A 16637-nucleotide genomic window follows, 5' to 3' on the forward strand; every position below is an offset into this window, starting at 1 on the left:
TATTACTGCTTTTTGATTCCATCACCTTAAATCATTACACATGATATATGAAAATAGTAATATTTACCGTGGTCTTTAGATACTTGTTCTTCGTATGTCTAGATTCTCTAGAAGAATATCAGTGTGAACACCAAAGCTGAGCTTTGCCTTTTTGAGTATTACACTATAAACCAACACCCCCACAAGAGGCGGAGATGTAGAACATAAGAGGATGGAAACAGAGGTATATATATTCACTCAGATTCAGTGCTAAATTGAAGCACTGAGGTCATACTTCAATTTAAAGCTACTGAACTTCTGTAGGGTGAGACAAGGTATGATTGAAAAACTTAGTTATAAGAACTAGTTCCAGCACCCATAAAGAAGTTAGAGCCATTAGGTCACAAGTGTAATTAATCACTTTTCTTTTTTTCTTTTTTTTTTTAGGCAAAAAATAAAACACATAATAGTAAAGTCATCACAACTATGGAGTAATAGAAATGCAAATATGGGAATTATGTTGTGACTAAAAAAAACAAAACTGTGTTATATTTTAGCATCTTCAAAGTAGTCACCCTTTGCCTAGATTTTGCAGAAATGTACTCTTGACATTTTCTCACCCTGGGATGCTTTTTAAACAGTATTGAAGGAGTTCCCAACTATATGCTGGGCACTTAGTGGCTGCTTTTCTTAATTATTCGGTCCAGGTCATTCTTTTCAATAACATTTTTTTTAATACAATTTTAGTTTTGTAATTAAATATATTAATATGCTGGCACAATTATATTTTTGTCTACAAAACTAATTTCAAACATTTAAGCATACGCCTTCAGATCAAAAGGTTTTTAAGATCATGAGAAACTTTTCAGTCAAGTGACCCCAAACTTTTGAATGGTAGTGTGTGTGTGTGTGTATATGTGTATATATATATATACAGGTGCATCTCAATAAATTAGAATGTCGTGGAAAAGTTCATTTATTTCAGTAATTCAACTCAAATTGTGAAACTCGTGTATTAAATAAATTCAATGCACACGGACTGAAGTAGTTTAAGTCTTTGGTTCTTTTAATTGTGATGATTTTGGCTCACATTTAACGAAAACCCACCAATTCACTATCTCAAAAAATTAGAATATGGTGACATGCCAATCAGCTAATCAACTCAAAACACCTGCAAAGGTTTCCTGAGCCTTCAAAATGGTCTCTCAGTTTGGTTCACTAGGCTACACAATCATGGGGAAGACTGCTGATCTGACAGTTGTCCAGAAGACAATCATTGACACCCTTCACAAGGAGGGTAAGCCACAAACATTCATTGCCAAAGAAGCTGGCTGTTCACAGCGTGCTGTATCCAAGCATGTTAACAGAAAGTTGAGTGGAAGGAAAAAGTGTGGAAGAAAAAGATGCACAACCAACCGAGAGAACCGCAACCTTTTGATGATTGTCAAGCAAAATCGATTCAAGAATTTGGGTGAACTTCACAAGGAATGGACTGAGGCTGGGGTCAAGGCATCAAGAGCCACCACACACAGACATGTCAAGGAATTTGGCTACAGTTGTCGTATTCCTCTTGTTAAGCCACTCCTGAACCACAGACAACGTCAGAGGCGTCTTACCTGGGCTAAGGAGAGAAGAACTGGACTGTTGCCCAGTGGTCCAAAGTCCTCTTTTCAGATGAGAGCAAGTTTTGCATTTCATTTGGAAACCAAGGTCCTAGAGTCTGGAGGAAGGGTGGAGAAGCTCATAGCCCAAGTTGCTTGAAGTCCAGTGTTAAGTTTCCACAGTCTGTGATGATTTGGGGTGCAATGTCATCTGCTGGTGTTGGTCCATTGTGTTTTTTGAAAACCAAAGTCACTGCACCTGTTTACCAAGAAATTTTGGAGCACTTCATGCTTCCTTCTGCTGACCAGCTTTTTAAAGATGCTGATTTCATTTTCCAGCAGGATTTGGCACCTGCCCACACTGCCAAAAGCACCAAAAGTTGGTTAAATGACCATGGTGTTGGTGTGCTTGACTGGCCAGCAAACTCACCAGACCTGAACCCCATAGAGAATCTATGGGGTATTGTCAAGAGGAAAATGAGAAACAAGAGACCAAAAAATGCAGATGAGCTGAAGGCCACTGTCAAAGAAACCTGGGCTTCCATACCACCTCAGCAGTGCCACAAACTGATCACCTCCATGCCACGCCGAATTGAGGCAGTAATTAAAGCAATAGGAGCCCCTACCAAGTATTGAGTACATATACAGTAAATGAACATACTTTCCAGAAGGCCAACAATTCACTAAAAATGTTTTTTTTATTGGTCTTATGATGTATTCTAATTTTTTGAGATAGTGAATTGGTGGGTTTTTGTTAAATGTGAGCCAAAATCATCACAATTAAAAGAACCAAAGACTTAAACTACTTCAGTCTGTGTGCATTGAATTTATTTAATACACGAGTTTCACAATTTGAGTTGAATTACTGAAATAAATGAACTTTTCCACGACATTCTAATTTATTGAGATGCACCTGTATATATATATATATATATATATATAGTACTGTGCAAAAGTATTAGGCACTTGTGAAAAACTTTCAAAGTGAGGATTTCTTAAAAATAATGACATAAATAGTTTTCATTAATCAATTAACGTCATACAAAGTCCAGTAAACAGAAAAAGAGCAAAATCAATATTTTTCCAAATCAACACTTTTACCTTCAAAACAGCACCAATTCTCCTACTTACACCTGCACACAGTTTTCTTGGTTGTTGGCAGAATTTTTCTTTTATTTATTTAGGCTGTCTCAATTACTTATGTCTCTTTGTGTAACACCAGACTGACCTGATGTTCAGTGGGGGCTCTGTGAGGGCCATGCCATCTGTCGCAGAGCTCCCTGTTCTTCTATTCTATTCGCAAAAGGAATGTTTGGGAGTATAAAATGTATATTTCTTATTGACACACTAAAGTAGTAGAGATATATAACCATCTTTAGACAAATGTTTTTGTGAAACATCTTATGTGCCTAAGACTTTTGCACAGTGCTGTATATACACAGGTAGTGTAATTTTTGAAGCTTTTATTGTATTTGTTTGATTAGTAAAATGTTATTAATTTACGTTAATCTGACAAATTATCTATTAAACCCTAGCATTTTTACATTAGTATTTTATGTAAGTTTTAATGCATTCCATTCATTGAAATACCAACATTCTACAACGGCCATCAATGTAATAGCTGAAAATGGTGGGGTGAGTTTATAACAAACATTTTAGAGGAGTTTTTCCCTCCTAACACTGCAAATCAGTAAGTTTTGTTATGAAGGTCTGTGTCTATTACTATGTCACTTTGGGCAGTTTGATAATGTAAAACTTTACTGCAGTTGAAAGACAAAGGCTTAGGAGAAATGCAGACATCCAGTTGTAGGTCACTACAGTAGCCAGAATATAAGGGACACACAAGAAGTGAAAAGTTGTCTTCTCTGGTTGTTTTATGCAGGCAAAAGACTTGTGCTAAGGATTCACTCATTTTGAGGTTAAACGCTGTCACTATCTGGATTATCCAGATATCCTAACCCTAATGCCTAAGAAAAACCAGAGCGTTATCTCATTAACATAAGTTTTTATGACAGTGATACTCAAACAAACAGGTATGTTGGCATTTTGTTTAAGATTTTACAATACAAAAACTGTATATTGTCGGCTCAATTTGTTTTTTAACACATCTAGTGTTACAATTCTTTACTGGGCTACGTTGTTATAATGCAATGCCTTGTTTGAAACATGAGTTCATAGTCTGCTACATAATCATTTCATCTTAACATGTTTGGTATTTGTAGTAGACAGATGTAGCTAGGTTTTTGGTCTTAGAGCTATTTCTCATAGTTTTCTTAAAGGTTTGTTTTTTTTTTTTTTGTTTTTTTTTGCTTGCAGTTAGACAAAGGTAAAACAGAGTTTTTGCCATTGCAGTGCATTTCCTCCTCGTGGACTGCACCAGATTTACCCATTCTTGCTGTGAGATGTTACCCCACTCTTCCACCAAGGCACTTGCAAGTTCCCGGACATTTCTGGGGGAATGGCCCTAGCCCTCACCCTCCGATCCAACAGGTCACAGACGTGCTCAATGGGATTGAGATCTGGGCCCTTCACTGGCCATGGCAGAACACTGACATTCCTGTCTTGCAGGAAATCCCACACAGAACGAGCAGTATTACTGGTGCTCGAGGGTCATGTCAGGATGAGCCTGCAGGAAGGGTACCACATGAGGGAGGAGGATGTCTTCCCTGTAACGCACAGCGTTCAGATTGCCTGCAGTGACAACAAGCTCAGTCCGATGATGCTGTGACACACTGCCCCAGACCATGATGGACCCTCCACCTCCAATCGATCCCGCTCCAGAGTACAGGCCTCAGTGTAACGCTCATTCCTTCGACGATAAACGCGAGTCCGACCATCACCGCTGATGAGACAAAATCGCAACTCGTCAGTGAAGAGCACTTTTTGCCAGTCCTGTCTGGTCCAGCGAAGGTTGGTTTGTGCCCATAGGTGACGTTGCTGCTGGTGATGTCTGGTAAGGACCTGCCTTACAACAGGCCTACAAGCCCTCAGTCCAGCCTCTCTTAGCCTATTGCGGACAGTCTGAGCACTGATGGAGGGATTGTGTGTTCCTGGTGTAACTTGGGCAGTTGTTGTTGCCATCCTGTACCTGTCCTGTGCAGGTGTTGTTACACGTGGTCTGCCACTGCAAGGATGATCAGCTGTCCTTCCTGTCTCCTTGTAGCACTGTCTTAGGCATCTCACAATACGGACATTGCAATTTATTGCCCTGGCCACATCTGCAGTCCTCATGCCTCCATGCAGCGTGCCTAAGGCACGCTCACGCAGATGAGCAGGGACCCTGGGCATCTTTCTTTTGGTGTTTTCAGAGTCAGTAGAAAGGTCTCTTTACGGGGCTTTTCCACTGCACGGTACAGCTCAACTCGACTCGACTCTGCTCGCTTTTTGGGGGTTTTCCACTGTGGATAGTATCTGGTACCTGATACTTTTTTTAGTACCACCTCGGTTGAGGTTCCAAGCGAGCCGAGCCGATACTAATGTGACGTCAAATCCCTGCAGATCACTGATTGGTTAGAGAGAATTGTTACTACCAGCGTCACTGGATTTGCGACACGGGACATCAACCCGCTAGTTTTAAAGTTAGCAACATTGACAGCAATATCATTTGTTCACGTGACTTTCGTATTGTAAAAAGAAATGGCTGTGCACAAAACCACGCCGTGGTCAATAAACAAGGTGCAGACGTTCCTCTCGTTAGCGACAAACGAAAAGTCTTTCAGGAAGTGTCTCAGCTGTTGGCCACCCACAGCTACCACCAGACCTACCAACAGTGTAGGGAAAAGTTAAAAAAAAACGTAAAAGTGACTACAGAACCATCAAGGATCACAACAGCCGGAGTGGTTCAAACAGAAGAAAGTGGAAGTGGTTCGACCAAAAGAACGCTGTCTATGGCAGTAGACCGGCGAGCAATGGGAGGGAGAGTGCCCTGGACTCAGCGTTGTTGGAGTCCACGATGGAGGATGGTACGTTTTGTTAAGTTAACTCTATACCCTGCTTGAAAGCTTCACTTTATTTAGTTGACCAGCTACTGGAAAGCTTGCTTCTAAAACAACCAGGCCAATTTAACTGTTACACTTGCGTAAAATCACCATGCAACAGCTGCTTTATGCAGCACAATGAGCTGGTAGCTAACAGCTAGCGGTCTTGTTATTGTTTATGGTCAGTAATGTTTGTGTCGCGTTTAAGATGATGTCACGGCAGTAGAGGCGGCGCAACTATGATGATCAGCCTATAATCCCACCCACGTTGAGGCGGCACTAAACTGCATTGGAAAAGCAAGCTCAGAAAAGTAAAGCGAGCAGAGTCGAACCGTAATGTGCAGTGGAAAGGTGCCTTTAGTGTCCTAAGTTTTTATAACTGTGACCATAATTGCCTACCGTCTGTAAGCTGTTAGTGTCTTAATGACCGTTCCACAGGTGCATGTTCATTAATTGATTATGGTTCATTGAACAAGCATGGAAAACATTGTTTAAACTCTTTACAGTAAGGATCTGTAAAGTTATTTGTATTTTTACAAAATTATCTTTAAAATACAGTGTCCTGAAAAAGGGACGTTTCTTTTTTTGCTGAGTTTATATACCGTACAACAGCCATATATTTAAAAACTCTCTGGACATTAGCTTTGCTTTGTGTCCAGTTTTGCTCTATGGACAACTGACTTATTTTATGTACCGTATTTTCCGGAATATAAATCACAGTTTTTTTTCATCATCTGAAAGGTCCTGCAACTTTTAGTCTGAAGTGACTTATTTACATAATTTATTAGTAACTGATGTTGGCCGGTGTTCTGACAGTCTGTGCTACCTGCTCAGGATATTCTAAAAAACAATGATGTTTAAAGCTAAAACATGGGTAGCACAAGTCGGGAGGCATGGGAGGAGAACCTGTCGGTATGTACTACAACAGCATGAAAAGTGTTAAAACCTAGGGAGCAGATCTTGTCAGGCAGATAATACCTGTCAGGATGTGCTACCAGCATAACTGTCATGTAGTGTGATATGTTGTGAGGCTATACTAAGCCCTAACCCTAAAACTATGCGACTATAGCGTTGGTAGCTCATCCTGATAGGTAGCACATATTTTCAGGACACTGGTTAAACATGCTGCACAATAAAACACATAACTTACACACAAACAGATGAAAACATCAGTCATATAAACGGTAGTATAGAGTTTTAAAGTTTCCTGTTTAGAGTATTTTGCCTTTACAAATTATTTTATGCAGCCAATTTAAATATTCTGTACCATCATGACATTATTGTTCTAACAAAGACTGCGCTGTCAAACGCAACTCCTCACATGTCCACAAAATGACGTTTCTTCTCACTCATAGTAAAACCATTGTCAGTGAACAGGATGTTTAATGCATAGTAAACAGGGTTTCAAATATCAGAAATGTTCACAGAAAGACAGTTCTTGAGAGAAACAAACGTTATATGAAAAACTGTTATAGATTATTACTTAAAGCAGATTCTCTCTCTCAAAAAATAAAAACCTTTACATGATGTGTAAATCCTGAGGGAATCTCGACGGTGTGGTCTGACATGCTGCTTGAACGGCTGAATGGAGGTAGGGCGGCTGCTCACAGGTCTTAGGGTGCTTTCACGCTTGGTTCGGTTGCTTGGACCGAACCCGAGTTTGTTTCCTCCCCCCTCTCCCTGCCCCCACTGGTCTCTGTTCACAACATATTTTTTGGGTCCGAACCGCAGTCCGATTACGTCATCAACCTGAGTACAAGCGCCTGCTCTTTACTACTGTAACTAGGCAACAACTCAAGAAGACATCAGCTTCGCTGTTTTATTGAAGTATTGATCTCTTTGGATTTACTACCAAAACTTTACATGCACAAAACGACAATTATTTTTGTCTGCCACGGATGCATTGAATGTGCAGTGATGTGAAGAATATTAGTGTTTATCTTCCGCGAGCCCACAGATGGGTTGCAAGAGATGTGAAGACTGTCAGCTGCTCTTTGAAGGTGATTTATTTGGACACAAGCTGGTACGAGAAATTCATTAAACCATAATAATTGTGATCGGGAGCCTGCAAAGACGCGAATTATACGTCATCACAAGTGGTTCACTTCCACGATTTGGTACAGTTGTGTTCATATTAGCAGTGAAGCGCACCGGAGTTCACATGAACCATACCCCAGACCAACTTTTCAAGCGCTGTGTGCACCCGAGTTCGGAAAACAGCATTCACACCACCCAAACAAACCGAACTTTGACGTCATTCGAACTTGGGTGCGCACCAAAAGTGCTAGTGTGAAAGCACCCTTAGGGTGTGTTCACACTTGTAGTTCGGTTCTCTTGGTCCTCTTGGTCCAGACCAAAAAAGAAAATGATACATTTAGTCCTGGTTCGCTTAGCATTCACACTGGCATTTTTAACACCGAACCTAAAGATATGAAACAAAAGGCATCAGGAAAAAATCACAACCTGATTGGACAGCTTTTATGATGTATATTTTCATCCAAAACAATGCTGGCTGCTGGGTGAAATGCGCTCGTTATATTTATATATGTATATATGATGGTATTTTTACCAGCTGAGAACAAACGAAGAGCTAATAAAATTTGTAAAGGAGTCAAAACAGCACCAGGAATTCCTCTTTTGCACACACAAATGAAAATATGCTGCAAGGATGGCTGACGGCGGTTCTGACGCCTGTAACGAACTGTAATGGGCAACATAGCTCCTATGATGAGAAGAACCAGGTATGCTTGAGGTCAATATTAGGCAACTTACTTCCTGTTTTTGGTCCGTTTAGACGTCTTTGGTCCATGTTGCGTTCATATATCAATTGAACCGCACCAGAGTTCATTTGGAAGCAGACTGAGACCCACTATTCAGGCGGTCTCGGTCCGCTTGTTTGGTGCCACCAAGGTTCGGATGGCAGTGTTCACACTTGTTCAAATGAACCGCACTAACGGAACAATCGCACCAGAGTTCAATTGCTTTGTTATACGCTACCAAACAAACAACAAAGAACAGCAACAACAAACCGATGGAGAAGGATATGTTCTTTGACTACTGCTTGACAGTACAGCCCAACTGTGCGTATTGCCACCTTGTGACTTTTCTATCTCAACAGTCAACCTTGCGCATGTGCGTTTAAATCTGGCTGCACACGGACACTGTGCGCGGATGTCCGTGGACACTCCTTATGATGAAAATTACGTCACGTGGACTGCACAGACCAGCGCGGAACGCGGACCGGCGAAGAATACTTTGGGCTTTAGTGCCTGCCGCATACAACCTCTGATGGTGCAACCTATCTACAGATGTGACTTATCTGTGTTTTTTTTTTTTTTTTTCTTTCTCAACATGATTTTGACCAGGTGTGACTTATAGTCAGGTTATATTTCCGACTTTATTTCCGGAAAATACGGTAATCATATTAAATTACCACTATCGTATAACTGAAGAGTAGCAGAGACGGGTTAAAGATGTATTTTCCCTTTATTATTTCAACATTTAAAGGCAACATGTCGGTACAGATCCATAGACCACATCAGCTCAACACTGCAATGCAGTTGTAATTATTTAATTAATAAATAATATAAACAATACACAAATCTCTGTCAATAGACAAGCATAACACTGGAAAGAGCATTCTTTTTTCCCACACCAAGGAACTATAAATTGTATTGTACCTGTTTACATTTCTAGAAGATGTGAGTGTGCACCGTAGCCATATAGTACTCAGTCATGTTCTGAGGGTGGTAATGTTGTTGGAAGCAGGCAGAGATTGCATAAATTAAAGAACAGTGCTCATCGTGGCAATGTGAAAATTAAAACCAAAGAGGTATCTCCTTTTTTGCATTCTGTGGATTTTTTTTCCCCCAGACTCAAGGCAGCAAGTCTAGTACAAGACTGATTTGCAGAATCACAAAGCATCGATAATCATTGCTGTAAATAAAAGACTTAAAACAGCAGTTTCAGAGATGGATTTGTGAATTTGATGACTTGTGCTCCGAGCTCTACCTGGAAGGTCCTTCTTAGTGCTTCGTGTTCGGATTGTTGTGCTTGCATGTGTGGATAGGCTATGTGGGGTGGATGTGAGAGAGCCTCCACCCATGGTCAGTGCTTGCTCGCCTGCCCCAGAGTCATTAATGTCACTTGGGTTGTGATGCACATTCAGCAGGGCCGACTTGGTCATATACCCAGAGGTAACTGCCTGCATTGGTGCTCGATAGCCAGGATTATGTGCATCAGCACCCAGCGGTGGCTCTGTGAATGCAGCTGAATGCCATGTTCTGCTAGTAGACAGGTGGACCTCCCCACATGTGGGCCTAGTGTAGCAGGGGCAGCCCAGCACTTTTGCACGGGTCTGCTGCATCCAAGTCAGCAGATGGTTAATATTCTCCTCATCCTCACAAGCCCAAGGGTTATCTCCAAGTGTGAGGAGCTGCAGTCCCTCGAGTCTACTAAATGCGCCTTCACCTAACAGGGTGAAGCGATTGGCATGCAGATAGAATCTAGACAGACGGAGCAGGCGATCCAGTGAGCCAGGCAGGATCTGCAGAAGGAAGTTGTGAGAGAGATCCACGATCTCCAAATTGTAGGGCATGTTTGTGGGGACCGTCCAGAATTTATTGTAACTGAGATTCAGGGCTTGCAGACTGGACAACGTGTTGTTGATGAAAACCACACGCTCCAACTGGTTGCATGAGAGGTCCAATGACTGAAGGTTCCAATGGTAGGCTGTATCATTCTTCTCCAATTGCCGGATGTAGTTTCCTGAGGCACGTACATCCCAAAGAGCTCGAGGAAGGCCAACAGGAAAATGATTGAGATAGTTATAGGAGATGTCAAGAGTTCTTAAATGGTCAAAATGGACAAGAAATCCATCAAGATCTTGCAGCCGGTTATGTGATAGGTTGAGAAAATGAATGTTGTGCTGCAGGCTGTCAGGAAGTATACCCAAACCACGGGCAGAACAGTCCACAACCCTATGGCCTCTGCTACAGGCACACATTGGTGGGCAAATGGCACCAACATGCACCCCAAACAGAAGCAGCAGCAGCAGCAGGTTAGCTGGCATGGAGGCAGGTATGGTGTTGGCTGTCCTGGGGGGAAAAAAGCAAACTTATCACTACCTTAAAAATGGTTTTGCTTTGATTTGATGAAAAATTATTAGCATCCAGGCAGACTAGATACACCAAACCTTTAACCTGGAGATGTGAGTTTTGACACCTACTGGGATAATGTGCAATTTTCAGGGTTCATTTTCTTGCAGTATACCCTGCTTTGAGTATACTTCCCCTGTTAGTATAGTTAGTTTTTTAATTATCAAATCAACATCAATTTCCAAGGATGAGCAATTTCTTAAGCAGCTTGCTCAGCACACATTTTTGTTTCTCTGTTCTTAAGATGTAGGTCCAACATAATAGCTAGTTCTTTTAAAGATTGCTCCAGAGACACAGCAATCATTTTGCCTTGGGATGGACTAACTTGGGGATCCTCCCCTGCACTTGCTGAGGCGTCAACATTGCCCCCACCCCTCGCACACTTTTTTGGGAGATAATCATTGCTTTTCAAAGAACCATGTCTTAATGTGTCCCCTTCATTCATGCCATCACCCCAGTACAACAAGATACCTGAAAGGTGTAATGAGTTGTGCCTGACAGGCTACTCAGCCTTACAGGCTTTATATGGTTGAGATTAGGGGGTCTGGGCTAGGGCATTGGTAGCCTGCCAGGAAAAATTCTTGGCACTTTTCTGCAATTTGTAAAAAAAAAAAAAAAAAGGAGATCAGAACGGCAGTTGTGTTATGCATGAGCAAGGTTGGGACAATCAAAACAAGTACATTTTAATTCAGCAGCTTAAGAGACTTCTTTATTTCTGTGTATTACACTATATTGGGTGATTGCAGTGCGACCTGTTGTTAGTAGAGGCTCTTAGTTCTCTCTCTCACTGATAGTTTGAGTTCCTGCCAGGACCTAAACAGTCCTCCTGCAGCAGTGAGAAGTTAGCACGTAGCCTTGACAGTAGTGCCCGCATAGTGCACCCCCCACCTCCCCAACTCCCCAACCCCACGATTGTGGGGCATATTAAGACAGCGTTACTTGCTGAAGTGAGAGCACCGAACATCTATGTGTGTCCACACCATTGTTTCACACTCAGTTCTAGAAAGTTCTGGGTTGCCACAGTGGTACAAAAGAAGCCGAAAGCATTAGCAAATCCCTTAGTAATCAAAAAGCACTGTGAAGTTTGAGTGTTTGCCAGCAGGATACAAAGACTTGGAACTAAACCCTTAGGAAGGAGTTTAAGTTTGCTTGTGTGTACACATGCAAGAAATTAAGCATGAGCTCTGATTAAGAGGTCCCTCTTTTGCGAAAAGAAATGTCCTACTGCAGTCTCCCTCTGACCGAGCATCACTGTGCATTCTGTTAATGATCATGCATGCTGCGTGATTTGACAGCCCACAGAAACCTAATTGCATGTGTTCTACTCTCCAAAATGCTTGCCAGTCATGTCATATATCTCTTACCTGATCCTTTCCATCACTTTGCAGGCATTTTGTCTCTTTCTCACTCTCTGGTCCCTCTCGAGTTATTCCCAGTAGCCTCTTCCTGTTCCCCCTCTTACTAGACCAGCAGAAAGCAAATTTCAGTTGCTTAGTTGGTTTCTGTCCTATATATATCTCCACTCTTGTTTGACAATTGGGTCCACGTTCTCTCTTGCTCCCTCACTTGTTTTCACATAGGTTTTCTCTATCGCTCTCCTTTGTTGCCCGACCCGTACCTCCCCTCTCATTGACAGCAGTGAGTTACTTTGGTTTAGGTTCTCTTAGCCATTTCCCTGCTTTTCCTTTTCTCCAGGCATGGTCGTGCAATTTGTTTGCACCCCTGGATGGCATCCACTGCTGCTGGCTGCCTGCTTACCGCACCAGCATCAGGGCTGCCTTTTAGAGGAGGTGGAGGGAGGAGGGTAAGACCGAGGGAGGGGAGTAAAGGATCTTCGGATGGTGGGGGGGGTGGGGGGGTGGGGGATGCATTAGTGGAATGCAGCACAGAGACTGCTGCTGATGAGGCGGGGGTGGGGGATGCGGACTTCAGTGTTTTATACTCTGAATCTGCACACATCAACCAAATCATCTCTCTCATTCCTCCCTCTCTCTCTCTCTCACTTAAACACTCACAGTTTTGTTCTGTGTCACAGTCCATGCACACACTGTCTCTCATTACTCACTGCCCGATGCTTTGATAAATGAAAATCGCTTTTGTTGCGATGGTACCAGTCATTGATTAATTAATCTGCCCGTGTATGACGCAGCTAATGGTAAAGGACAGCGAAACATGGTTTATGCTCCTATGCAGTCATGGCCTCATGTAGGTGACGGTTGTAGGTGATTGTTGTTAAGGTTTTTAATTTAATTTCTTGCTCTGTCAATATTTACCAAATAATATCCTCATGGAATGTTTGATGGAAATAATTGTTGACTAACTGAGGTGTAGTATCAAGGAAATTACTAGATTTATGCCACAACAAGAACTTAATATTCATATCTAATATTGCAGTAAAAGATCTTTAATGTTAATTTTTGGACAGATCTGCAGTCTGTAAACCATTCACACCTGTGACACATTGATGTGCCTCTAATTACTATTCTTTTGTCCATTAACTAATTCTCATATCTGTCTACCATAGTAATACTCATATCATACATGTTAATGTAATGTAACACTCATATCATACATGTTAATGTAATGTATATCACCCGACACCAATGTTTCCATTAGCAATAAATGTCTTGCTTTAATAAAACTAGTAAAAAAAATAAAATAAAAACTTTTCATGATCTTACATGGACTACTTTCACACATTCCATCATAAAATACAATATAAGATGGCAACAGATGCATACTATGGCCATGGTTAGCATGCTAGCGTTAGTGCTATGAATTCAGGATGTAAAATGACAAATTACACATTGTATACTCTCCATATAACTTTCAATTATCATTGAGTGGTAATAGCTTCTTTTACTATTCTCATCTGGATTCCATTCATGCATGATTTTAATTATTTTTATTGAATATGCAGCCTGAAGCACATGACAGCTATAGATACAGAGCTGTTTAAGGATTCAGACAAGAAATACCAATGATCGCAAGAAATATTTAGACAAACATTCTTAATCGTCTATTAATTCACAACATATAATAATGTTTAGAATAAAAAAACATTATTATAATGCTTTACACAGTGTTTATAAGGATAATGTCCTAGTGAACCAAAGCAGAGCTCGTAAAGTTAGAACAATCCAGGAGCAAATTGTGTCGTCTTCTGCCTTAGGACTGCACCATAAGCATAACCGATAAAATACATCTGATCTGCACCAAAATCAATGCGTGAAGAACAACATGTCAAAATCAAATCACTTTTATTGTCACACAACCATACACACAAGTGCAACAGTGGGTGAAAGTCTTGGGTGCAGTTCCGAGCAACATAGCAGTCATGACAGTGATGAGACATATACCAATTTACAATAAACATCAGATTTACATAACACAATTTACATATCTAATATACACATAATTACACAACACAATAATAATATACAATGTATAGTATACAGAACACACATACACATAATATAGAATACCCATACAATAAAAATAGTATATATAAAATATACAGTAGGTTGTATTGTACTGTATTGACATTCAGGCTGTCGGTTGATAGTCAGTTGCCAGTGTGTTGTTAAGAGAGAATATAATTTATGACAGTCCGGTGTGAGATAATAAGATTAATAAAGTGCAGCGCTGATGTATATTGATCGTGAGAGATCAAGAGTTCAAAAGTCTGATTGCTTGGGGGAAGAAGCTGTCATGGAGTCGGCTGGTGCGGGTCCTGATGCTGCGATACCGCCTGCCTGATGGTAGCAGTGAGAGCAGCCCATGGCTCGGGTGGCTGGAGTCTCTGATGATCCTCAGAGCTTTTTTCACACCACCTGGTATATATGTCCTGGAGGGAGGGAAGCTCACCTCCGATGATGTGTCTGGCAGTTCGCACCACCCTTTGCAGGGCTTTGCGGTTGTGGGCGGTGCTATTGCCGTACAGGGCAGTGATGCAGCCAGTCAGGATGCTTTCTACAGTGCTGGTGTAGAACCGTGTGAGGATGTGGTGGTTCATTCCAAACTTCCTCAGCTGTCTCAGGAAGAAGAGGCGGTGATGAGCCTTCTTCACAACGGCTTCAGTGTGGACGGACCATGTGAGTTCCTCTGTGATGTGGACACCGAGGAACTTGAAGCTGCTGACTCTCTCTGCCAGTGCTCCATTTATGGTGATTGGGCTGTGTTCTCTGTCTTTTCTCCTGAAGTCCACCACAAGCTCCTTGGTCTTGCTGATGTTGAGGGAGAGGTTGTGCTCCTGACACCAGTGTGTCAGAGTGTGCACCTCCTCTCTGTAGGCTGTTTCATCATTGTCAGTGATCAGACCTACCACCGTTGTATCATCAGCAAACTTGATGGCATTGGAGCTGTGTGTTGCCACACAGTCGTGTGTGTACAAGGAATACAAGAGTGGGCTGAGAACACAGCTCTGCGGGGCTCTAGTGTTGAGGGTCTGTGATGAGATGTTGCTGCCAATTCTAACCACCTGGCGTCTGCTTGACAGGAAGTCCAGGACCCAGCAGCACAGCGAGCTGTTTAAGCCCAGAGCCCGGAGTTTCACATCAAGCTTGGAGGGCACTATGGTGTTGAATGCTGAGCTGTAGTCTACAAACAGCCTTCTCACTTAAGTGTTCCTTTTTTCCAGGTGGGAGAGAGCAGTGTGTAGTGTAGATGCAATGGCATCATCAGTGGAACGGTTGTTGTGGTAAGCAAACTGCAGTGAGTCCAGTGAGGCAGGCAGCACAGAGAAGATGTTATCTCTGATTAGCCTGTCAAAGCATTTGCTGATGATGGGGGTCAGAGCAACAGGACGGCAGTCATTTAAGCAAGTGATTTCAGATTGCTTTGGTACAGGCACAGTGGTGGACGTTTTGAAGCATGTGGGGACTACAGACAAGGAGAGGAAAAGGTTGAAAATGTCCGTAAAAACACCAGCCAGTTGGTTCGCGCACGCTCTGACACGGCCCGGAATGCCATCTGGACCCATGGCTTTACGGATATTCACCTGTCGGAAGGATCGGGTTACATCTGTTACAGAGATGGAGAGTGAATGAATCGCTTGAGCTCTCTCCGCGAGGGTGGTGTCATTTCCCTCAAAACGAGCATAAAAAGTATTTAGCTCATCTGGGAGAGAGGCAGCGGTGTTCACGGTGGAGTTTTTAATTCCCTTTGAAGTCCGTGATGATATTAATTCCCTGCCACATGCTTCTAGAGTCAGTGGTGTTGAACTGTCCTTCAATCTTGTCCCTGTACTGGCGTTTTGCTGCTCTGATAGTTTTGCGGAGGGCATAACTGGCTTGTTTATGCTCCTCCGCGTTCCCTGAATTAAAAGCGGAGGTCTGCACATTAAGTGCAAATGAACATCGCTATTAATCCATGGTTTCTGGTTGGGGTAGATCCGTATTGTTTTGGTTGGAACAACGTCCTCTATGCACTTACTGACGAAACACATTACGCTATCAGCGTAAACCTTGATGTCTTCATCAGAGGCGGACCGGAACATCTCCCAGTCTGTGTGATCAAAACAGTCTTGTAGCGTAGAATCTGATTGGTCTGACCAGCACAAAATCAATGCGTGAAGAACAACATGTTGTTGTTGTGACTGTTGTGTGGGTCTGATGTAGCTGACTTCTTCAACGTGCTATTATGATGCAAGAGGTCAACACACAAAACATCTGTCACCTCCTCAGCTGACGTTGATTCTTGAACGATTCGATTGTGTATAGTGTCATGTATACTTGGACAGAGAGAATAGGTCATAGACTGTAGGTCAAAAAAACTCAAATTGAAATTCAATTGTAACCGCCCTTGTAAACTTACTCCTTGTTACACTGAAGCATCTTTTTGTGAATTTATTTTCTGATGTTTCTGATGTGAAGTAATTTTGAGTCACAAAACACGAAATCAACTAGAGCATACGTTTGAACCAG

The 16637-nt window shown here is 42.0% G+C and overlaps 2 protein-coding genes across 4 annotated transcripts in view; one reads left to right on the forward strand and one right to left on the reverse strand.

The window, feature by feature from the left end:
* The window catches only part of LOC127430221 (neurofibromin-like), a 174288-nt gene that overhangs the window by 95505 nt on the left and 62146 nt on the right, over positions 1 to 16637 (forward strand). The gene's annotated exons all lie outside the window — the stretch shown is intronic.
* LOC127430228 (oligodendrocyte-myelin glycoprotein-like) lies at positions 9171 to 12316 on the reverse strand. Its single transcript, XM_051679861.1, has 2 exons — positions 12078 to 12316; positions 9171 to 10653 (listed from the first exon to the last, which is right to left on the reverse strand). Exons 1-2 carry the CDS (start codon positions 12089 to 12091, stop codon positions 9471 to 9473), a joined length of 1197 nt encoding a protein of 398 aa, XP_051535821.1. The 5' UTR covers positions 12092 to 12316; the 3' UTR covers positions 9171 to 9470.

The sequence above is a fragment of the Myxocyprinus asiaticus genome, chromosome 39 (assembly GCF_019703515.2).
Source record: "Myxocyprinus asiaticus isolate MX2 ecotype Aquarium Trade chromosome 39, UBuf_Myxa_2, whole genome shotgun sequence".
NCBI classification, from domain to species: domain Eukaryota; kingdom Metazoa; phylum Chordata; class Actinopteri; order Cypriniformes; family Catostomidae; genus Myxocyprinus; species Myxocyprinus asiaticus.